Here is a 9376-nt window from a genome sequence, read left to right on the forward strand (position 1 = left end):
TCGCGGGGATGCGCACAATCGTCGTCGGGGCGGCCGCCCCGAGTCCCGCGATCGCGTGCGCGCTCTCCGCCGCGCCGGGCTGGATGGAGATCGCGCCGTGCTCGCAGTCGAGGACCACCCAAGAGAGGTGCGGGGAGGACGCGGCGGCGGTGCGCGCGGAGAGCACGCCCGGGAGCGTGATCCAGGCGCCGAACGCGGGCTTGGACGCGCGGAATGCGGTGAGGAGGGGGTGCGTGAGGCTCGCCATGGGGGATATGTGGGGGATCGCGCTGGGTGATGGTGAACTACTGATAGGGAACCGGTTTATGCCTACCTAAGATTGACATTAGTGCATGGTGTATCTGGTGTAGCCGGGCTACTACTGACTCACGGACAGAGTCTGAGGTTGCAATGTGTTTCTTACGGCGCACACTCGACTGTCGCAGTGAGAGCGTGAAGCGAAAGCACGAGTGGCGGTCGAACTGGCTCCCTTACTATCGCATGGCGTAGCTCGCCATCTCACGGTACCGCCGTATGCGGGGAGCCGGTAGAGTTGGGGAAGCAGATCATGTGTTCATGCACCGTCCCGCTTTAGAGCACAAGTGCGCACGGCGCCCTCTGGCGTAGTGCGTGCCATGAGATCGGATGACTTCACTAACGCGTCCCGGGCCGATGCGAGCGGTGCGCCCAATATTACTAGTCATTGGTCACCGGGAGGACCGAGGTAAGAAGTCGAGCAAGCCCAGCATGTCTTGATATGTACCGTGCACTAACGATGCTCAAAGTCGGACGATGGACGGGGAGCAAGATCCAGATGCTCAGAGTGCGGACAGTCTAGGAGCGCAAACGACATCCTATTTTACCGGACCACGGCGTGGAAGGTGTAGCGAGCTGAATGACTGTTAACAATCGCTAGAAAGTGGTCCTGTGTTTGGTCGGCAACGTGTTCGCCCTCTGGAGTGGGCGGTAGGTGAGCGATTTGACATACGAAGAACGACGCACCATAGATTGCCGCGGCCGCCGAAGCTTAAGATCTAGCTGAAGTTGCCTGTATGAATATCATCCTGCGCTGCAGGATCAGAGTAGACCTCGCCGGGTACACTAGCAGAAAATGAAGCGGCAGCGAGACCCCAAAGCAATGAATGGGGGTCGCATGGGGTGCAAGCTTCATACCCAAGCTATACAAGCCAGCATTTGAGCTTAAGTAGACATCTTTGGAGGGTGGGTGACGACATATCGCTCGACATGTCGTCTTCTACGACGTATACCCACGCGCGTGGTGCGCCACATTGCTGATGTGGGGATGGCTGTCCACCAAGCTCCGAGGGATTTTGACATGGAGGTGCAGCTGACCGCCCGCCCATGCCGTGTATATGGTTACTGCGTGCGAAGGTAAGTGTGGTAAAGCGGTGATGTGCACCTGGAGCTCAGCAGCTGCTCTCGCAGGTCGCGAACGGAGCGTACTCTCGGTGAACAATGATACGATCTGGCTCGAGAGCCAGCTATCTACCTGCGAGCCTATTCCGGGAGTCCGAGACATGAAATAGACCCGAGGCATTGTGGCACGCAAGTAGAGTGGATCTGGCCAATCGCGGCGTAGCGGAGCTCGTCGAACTTCTCTTCTACGCCGATTTTGAAAAGAAGCGTAGCCGGACATGAGCTGGGCCAATATTGGGAGCGCCAGGAACATATATTGCGTGCTGGGGGTAAAACCGGGGCTACATGGATGGCGCAATGCGATCAGACACAGCACTGTGGTATCCGAGTATCCCGGAGAGGCATGTGGGGTGTCGAAAAGATGGACGCGTTATATATACATGTCCGGAGAAGAGCAGAAGGCGAACGTTTGAAGACGAGCGATCACGCACGATGGTGTATCCGGCTGGTTTGTGCGAGAACAGGCCAACGTGCCCACTCACAATTAGACAAGAGAGCGCGGTGGCGGTGGGCAGGTGCTTCACGTGTGTTCTGGAGGTGTTTGGAAGGCCATGCGCAGGGCACGAGAATGATGAAGGGAAGCCAAGAGAGCGGAGAAAGGTTAAAGGAGGCTTGCGGGGGGGCGCGCGCAGGCTGGGAGACACGTCCCATGACGCAGGCACGTCGCAATCGAGCGCAAGAGCCGGGGCGCGGCACGACCCCAGCAGGCGAGGGTACTAGTAGTTCCGGGCAACAGGGAGGGTACTCACCCACAACACACATCCTGCCACGCACGCCCCCGCCCACGACCCGCCCGCTGGCCGTCCCGCGCACGGAGAGCGAGCACAACGACCTGCCCAAGCTGCTCACGAAACTGAAGAGGATGGATAGTCAGGATACGGCGGTGTCGCCAAGCAGGCGGCCGTCGTGGAAAGGCGCGCTAGGCGCTAAGATCCAGAGGATCCTGTCGACGGGCGAGGAGTCGACGAAGGACGAGGAGTCGACGCTCGCGGGGGAGGACGTGTCGTCGCTGAAGAGCTGGCCTGCGCGAGGGAGGGGGAAGGTGAGGGAGAGAAGAGAGAAGGTGAGTAGCCTCGTTGTCGACAGCGAGCCTGGGGAGATAAGGAGATAAGCCCTCACTCGGTCGTTCTGTACGGCACTCCCAAAGGCTGTCTTCAGCAGGCGATCCCAAGCCTCTGGGTGAGCATCGGTGAGCGGGAGAGAGAGAGCGACGGCACTGGAAAGGCTATCCGCCACACATCAAGCGCCCGCACCCTATGACGTCGTTTCTCTCGCGTTGCCTCTCTGCTCTGACTGCTCTCAGTCGCTCGACCGCTTTCTTGCTCGATCGCCCGTCGCTTGCCTCTGCCACGCCCGCCTATCTAGTCCGTCCACCGACTGTGTCCTGCCTAGTGCTTGCTGCCTCTCACGTGCGCTCTCTCTCGCGTCGCCTCCCGCAATCGACCACAGGCGAAAGCGCACCTTCTACACACGACCGCACGGCTCTGCGAAACGTGCCATCCTGCTGTTCTCGCACTAGGCACTCTGCCGGCCTCCTCCCTCCCCCTCCACGACCTCCTGCACCGTCCTGCGCTCGCCGTCCCTCGCGATCTCTGCACAGCGCGATGCATGCGACTGCGCGCTCATGGCATGTGCGTCCCCGCCCTCGCCCGTCAACATTTGTGCTCACGGTGTCCGATATACAGCCCGTCTGCACCCTCAATCTCACATGCCCGCGTCCAATCGCATGCGACAGCTTCCCATTGATGTCCCGGTCGTGCATGCGTATGGCCCCGACCTGCCTACGACTTCATTCGGCGTGCGGAGGAGAAGCCGTCTGTAGAAGGCTGCACCATTCCATACTTGCCCACCGTCCACGCCGCCACCTAGGCTGCACCGACGCGTGCGCGTCTCGCACGCCGAGGCAGCGACCGTCCTATCGATCCACCTGGTAAGTTCACAGGCTCGCCAGACGCAAACTGAGCTGACAAAGTTCGATTTATAGGCCGTCCGCGCTACAAAATCGAAACACCTGCTCCCCATTGCGCAGTACACGCTGGGTGCGTCGTGAAATATGTGCGCATAGACCGTCTTGACGTGCCCGCAGAGTCGTTCACCACGACTCGCAGAACTACGCCCGTGACGTCGTCGACACTCCGTGCCCGCCCACGCGCTCGCCCGCAAGACCGACCTTCAACGCCCACGCCCCGCAACGCTTATACGCGAGGTACATGCTTATCACACCTTGAAGAGCGTGTACGCGCATGCGCGGAGCTGCCGCGGACGTTCTACGCGCGGAGTGCTGTCCGACTCGCACTGCTACCCAGAGAGTCGTCTGCCCCTCCCGCCATCGCAGCGCTTCGCGGGCACGTCGCGACTGTATGCTGAACGGCAGAGGTGATATTGCTCTCGTATACAGTGTCGTTTCAGCTCTCTCTGCCGTGAACTGCGCTAACGAAGTCGTTTTTTCAGAGCGCCCGCGGACAAAATTTCGCGTAATCGACTCAGAAACCTCTGCAGAAGCCTACAAGCACCCTCTACACTGCCATGTGACCATTCACTGCCATCCCCGATGCTGTCGAAGGCCCACAACGGCACCAGGCCTGTGCACGCTGCGGCGCCGACATCGACAGCCAGGTCCGCGCACATCACCTCGCAGGCCGGTCCGCGCTTCCTACACACATCAGGCGCGTACGGAGCATACACACGACGCACTCCCTGCGCGTACAACTCCGTCGTGCACGTTTGGCGTGTCCCGCGCCGCCGACACTGCAGGCCCGCCGTCCCCTTCCCGACCTTCTCGCGCTCCGCCATCGCGCCCGAAAGCCTTTCTAACACGACGTAGCACTCCCACGCACCAGGACGCATACACCCACGACGTTTCGCGGCGATCCGAGGAGGTCAAAAATGGTTCATGTTCGGTGATTTCATTGGCGCCATCAGCAACGACATCACAAATTTCCCCCTCGCGGTCGCCCCTCCCGTCCGTTTGCTACTAAACTTCGCAGATACGTGACGGCATACATCTCGCATTGTCTCCCGCCGCGTGCGAACGCGTACGACAAGATCGCCACTCGAACTCTCCGCGGCGTCCCGATCGACATTGCGTCGGCGAGCACCTCTCGACATCGCCCCCTCGTGCTGGCGAGCCCCGCTTTCAACGCCGACTAAGTGGGAAGCATGGACACGACATCCGCGCTGTGGCGAGGACGCCAACGCGTGCGGAACGGCCTTCGCGAGGTACGCCATCACCTCGTACGCGCCCCCTGTCGGCCCGCTCGCGCGCTGGCATCGCAACCGGGACGCACAAGAAGAAGACGGCGCGCTCCTACAAGCCCAGGCGCACCCCGGGAACAAGTCTCGAAGCGATACGAGGAGGTCAAAATTGTCCCATGATGACGATTTCATGGACGATCCCGCGGTGAAATCGACAAAAACGCGCGTCCCCGCACGCCCACGCCTCCTCTTGCGGCGTCATCTGGCACACGCCCTGCTGTGCACCTCCCGCGCACTCCCCCGCTGCAATCGAGCGCGTAGGGCGGGTTTGGGCGTTGGGGTCTCGCGGCGAGGTGCGGGGGGACCGCGTCGTCGAACACGGCGAGACGGCTCCGGCGCGGTCCACCGAGCCCCGCACGCGAAGGGCTGTGCGCACGTACCACAGAGCGGGTATACGCGCCGCACAACCATCGTCCGCGTTCGGGGAGACGACGTGGAGGCCGCGAGAGGTGCGCGAGGTGCGCGGTCGCCCCGTCTCGTGCGCGCCCGGTGTCCACCGTGTGCCGCTGACCTACCCTCGGGCGGCGCACAGGCATCGCGGCCCCACGGGCGGGCGTACGAACAGGGCGACAGCACCCGGTTGACGGGGCGACGCGGCAGGCGTCGCCGGCCTCGTCCTGCCGCGCGAGACAGCCTCCCTCGGTTCTAGCCATGTACATAGTTACATAGCATCTCAATATACCCCTTTCCCGCCACCCTGCCCGCCATCCGACGTCCCGCCGCGCCGTCTCCAGCTCGCGCGCCCGCCGTCGTCTTCGTCGAGATGTCACGCCGGTCGTCCGTAGCGGGAGCGCGTACCGACGGGTCACTGCACGCGCCTGCCGTATTCCAGGTCAGTCCTCTGTGCCTTCACGCGAGCTCCGGGACGCTGCTTACCTTCCAGTAATGCAGTCTGGACTCAGCGGCCGAGTGCACTGCTTGCGGGGAGATGTAAGCGGCCCCGGCGAGGACGTTCTGGAGAGGTGAGTGGCAGTTTCCGCGAGGGGGCAGAGGACGAGCTGACTCACGGTGTGCAGCATAGTCCCGCGGGACATACCGCCTCGAAACACCCTGGCACGCTCTCGGACGAGCCTGGCTTGCGACAAACGAGTCTCTGAGCGCGTCTACGTCCCGCGAGAGGCCGTGCACGAAGCACACGCAGGCGCCGCGCGTGCGGGGGCGTATTGGACTCGTACCATGATGTACGACTCGGAGCCGCTGTCGTGCATCTGCGCGCGACCGCGCTGCCGCGATCTCATCGTCCCGCCCTCATCCGCTGTGGCACACACCTGCATGGTAATACTATCTCGGCCCCACCCCGTCTGTCCAAGTCGTTCCCGCCGTGTTCCCTCCTTCGTGGAGGGAGTCATGCCTCGGTGCCGTTGCCGTTGCGATGTCGCTCTAGAAACAACAAGGTCAGCGTGATCTTATGAGCTACTCCGGGTGCTGTACTCACAGCTGTGCGTCGTAGGCTGTCGTAGGTCCCGCGAATGCTGGAGAATGTGACGACGGCGCGGTACGCGCGGCGTATGGCAGATGCAACGTGGTAGTCTCGACGGGGAGGACCTGGTGATGGAAGAAGTGAGTATTCGGAATGCAGGTAAGTGGCTCGCTATTTCGACTCACTCGGGATGTCCTGCAGCACGAACAATGCACTGGTGGTCATGCTCATGATCGTCTTCGGCGCGTGCATCGCATGCCCCGGGATACGTCGTGCTGGATGGGACACACTGTTAATGGCAATCAGTGAGCGTGCTGATATACCGCACTCACCGGGTTCTGCAGGAAGCATCAGCTTCCGGTGTGCGGCCCAAGCAGCCTGCGGGTATGGTCGGGACACATCGCACTCAGAAGGGAGGATGATGGTGCGAGGAGGAGGGCCAATGGAGTGCGGCGGCGAGGGGCGGGGATGCGGGCGGCGGCGAGTACGAGGACAAGGGCGACTCGGAAGCGAGGACGAAGAGGGAGAAAGGTGAGTACGCCCGCGTTGCGCACACACCCGTATTTATCCCATCGTAGTTTAGGGCCGTCTTGCTCTCTACTGCGGTGCCATGGTCCGTGCGGCGACCATCTACCGAGGCCAAGTGATCCTCCGTCCTATGGAAACGGATGCTTACAAACGCGGCACACCAGCCTTACGAGACGACCGGACGACGTCGCCGAGCCTACTGCATGGTGAGCCAACCATCGAGCCACACGACGAGCCGAGTGCAACGGGGTGGGCGGGGATGGATGCACACGGACATGTCGCGGGAGGGTGAACGTACCTACGCGGCGCGGTGTGCTTCTGAGCTGGTCTCGAGGGACCGCGGCGCTCGCTTCGTATAGTGGGCGCTCGGTACGCAGATGTCAAAGTGTTGCCCTCGTTTCAGACGCGTACGGGCGCCGCCGTCGCGGACTTGATGAATGTATCCATCATCGTGTCCCGGATTTCTGTATCGCAGAAGGCTGGACCGGCGGTGCTGGGAGGCCCAGTAGTGTCGGAGCCACGGCGAGTGTACGACCCCGAACTTGCAGGTATACACCCGTATCATTCGTAGACACTCGTGTAAAGTTGGCAGCAATATATGTGTCTGGAAGATACAGGTCAGCGCCGCAAATGCAAGCCCGGATGGGCGATCGTGCTCGCCTGCTCACGGACGTAACACATTTGCGCGTACGTTATGTGCACGGAACACGGAGTCAAATCTAGAACAGGCTACGAACCGTCAGTGGGTCGAGAACCGCGATGCGATGCAAGAACGTACATGCTATTGCGAACATGGTGCCGGGCTACCCACTCGACCCTGAATATTCGGCAGCCCAAACGTCTGGTAAGGATGATAGATGCGCAATGTGATCCCTGCAGCTTCGGAAAGCACTCACCAAAAAGTGTGGGTATGTCGCCTGCGATATGGAGACACCAGAGGTGTAAATCATAATAATCTGCTGTCAAGATTGCATAGCTCAGCTCTATGGAGGGTAGATGAGACTAGCAGTATTCGCACCATATCTGTGCGCCAGCGACATATCAGCACAACGTACTCAGTGCGCAGGGCTAGCATACGCACGCGCCAGGGTTCCCGAAAGCGTACAAGAATCAAAGTCAGACATTTTCACAGAAAGTGACATAACACATACCAGACGCGTTGGATAGAGAAGCGGCCGCCCACAGATCTTGTTCCCTTCACAACTACAAAGCCCTACGTGGCTGCTTGATGCGACTTTATCCCGAAAATATAATCAAATTAGATCCATGCACGAAATGGTGGAATCTGTGGCATGTTCAGATTGCTGACTCTCGAGGAATCGCTGGTACGAGCCGCCGAGTTTCGGGAGACCTCAGAAAACAAGTAGAATACCGGAATCACTTCCAGTGGACCAGGAAGCATCGTTGGAAGGCTCGTTATATGATACACCACAAATATACAAGAATACCTTGCTTTGAGCCTGCTGCCGAAGCCACCAGAGGGCGTGTTCGAGTGCTGGGTTGCACGCGCGGGATACTTGGACTCGGATGACGGGACGATCGATCCAAGAATGGGCGCGCGCATAGTGCTTCGAGTTCGCGTACATAGCCAGCCTCATGCAAGGGTCTCTAAAGAACAGAATGTACTTCCGGCAGTCCACAAGCAAAGAGACGAAGTCGTACAGAGAAGACGAACATGACCGTCGAGAGAGTGCAGTGATGGCCGCGCGCACATTGGGCGGCTCTGTTCCTTCTTACCCAAAAAGGCAGGCAGGTGGCCACACTCACTCACCCGGACCCTGTGCTTGCACACCGTCTTGCCTTTCTCCGCGGCCGCGACCTGCTCGACGAATTCGTAGCATGGTCGCACGGCGTTCAGTATCGACTCGCGGCAAGCCCACGAGTGACGTCTTCGCGAATCTCGACTACAGGGTCAAGCGAACGCAGCGCCCGCGAGATCGGAATCATATCTGAGATCTGAGGGACGTGTCCCGAACCGTCGCATGGGGAGCCTTAGTGTATGTAATTACAGAGTCACACCATCTCTTTGAATAATGAGAACCCCATAATGTTGTGATGCATGAAATGCAGAAGTGTAAGGGGTCAGGAAAAAGAGAGCGAGCAGTGCCCTGCTGCACACTCTGGTCTTCCTGCTCCTTCCACTTCTGACCAAGTGAGAACATGCAGAAATGTAGGCGGGCCCTGCAGAGCTTGCCGGAGTATGTCTGTGTGAATAACCGAACCATGGGCCTAGAGCCATGGTCATTTTTGTGTGCATCAGAACGTAAGAATAAGATATGTTCCCCAGAAGTAAGGATACTCCCAGAGCGACCAGATGCCCGATCACGCTGTATCCACAAACCCAGAGATACTATTGGTGGAATGTACAGGGCGATACAGCTACGTAAAGGGGAGCATCAGACCGGACAACCCCCGAAACACCCGCTGCTTCACGACACTCGCGCCGCGCGTCCTTACGCGGCACAGCTCGAGATCTCCGCGTCCAAATTGCCCGCTCCGTCCGCACCACACCCAGCCAGGGCCAGACCCACCGTGCCTTGTTTGACATGCCCACCCGCCCTCGCAACGTCCGGAGATTTCGCTTACACACATCCTCTCTCCATGCTCCTCCCTTCCCTGCCGCCACCACTCGTCTCATGTCCCAGCATCATCCTCCCATCCTCTGCACACTCATCCGTTCGCTGGACACACCCTATCTGCCACAAGATGGCTGCTGCAAGTTTTAGAGCACGAGGCGAGAGGAGGTGAGTACATGGG

The 9376-nt window shown here is 60.0% G+C and overlaps 4 protein-coding genes across 4 annotated transcripts; 2 read left to right on the top strand and 2 right to left on the bottom strand.

Moving 5' to 3' along the window:
* Positions 1-16: 16 nt before the first annotated feature.
* Positions 17-247, bottom strand: TRAVEDRAFT_50355 (uncharacterized protein; the record flags this gene model as incomplete). The annotated part of the gene is made up of 1 exon (XM_008042941.1): positions 17-247. A coding segment is annotated over one exon (231 nt), but the record flags the coding sequence as incomplete, so codon positions are not given.
* A 1818-nt stretch (positions 248-2065) lies between these two features.
* TRAVEDRAFT_50356 (uncharacterized protein) lies at positions 2066-3644 on the top strand (the record flags this gene model as incomplete). The annotated part of the gene is made up of 6 exons (XM_008042942.1): positions 2066-2458; positions 2936-3047; positions 3102-3214; positions 3286-3346; positions 3401-3455; positions 3503-3644. The coding sequence occupies 6 exons, from the start codon at positions 2066-2068 to the stop codon at positions 3642-3644; spliced, it is 876 nt and encodes a 291-aa protein (XP_008041133.1).
* A 1790-nt stretch (positions 3645-5434) lies between these two features.
* TRAVEDRAFT_50357 (uncharacterized protein) lies at positions 5435-5768 on the top strand (the record flags this gene model as incomplete). Its single annotated transcript, XM_008042943.1, has 3 exons — positions 5435-5503; positions 5563-5633; positions 5693-5768. The coding sequence occupies 3 exons, from the start codon at positions 5435-5437 to the stop codon at positions 5766-5768; spliced, it is 216 nt and encodes a 71-aa protein (XP_008041134.1).
* Positions 5769-5952: 184 nt separating this feature from the next.
* On the bottom strand, positions 5953-6343 carry TRAVEDRAFT_39008 (uncharacterized protein; the record flags this gene model as incomplete). Its single annotated transcript, XM_008042839.1, has 3 exons — positions 5953-6051; positions 6107-6216; positions 6277-6343. The coding sequence occupies 3 exons, from the start codon at positions 6341-6343 to the stop codon at positions 5953-5955; spliced, it is 276 nt and encodes a 91-aa protein (XP_008041030.1).
* Between the last annotated feature and the right edge of the window lie 3033 nt (positions 6344-9376).

The sequence above is a fragment of the Trametes versicolor genome (assembly GCF_000271585.1).
Source record: "Trametes versicolor FP-101664 SS1 unplaced genomic scaffold TRAVEscaffold_9, whole genome shotgun sequence".
Lineage (NCBI taxonomy): Eukaryota > Fungi > Basidiomycota > Agaricomycetes > Polyporales > Polyporaceae > Trametes > Trametes versicolor.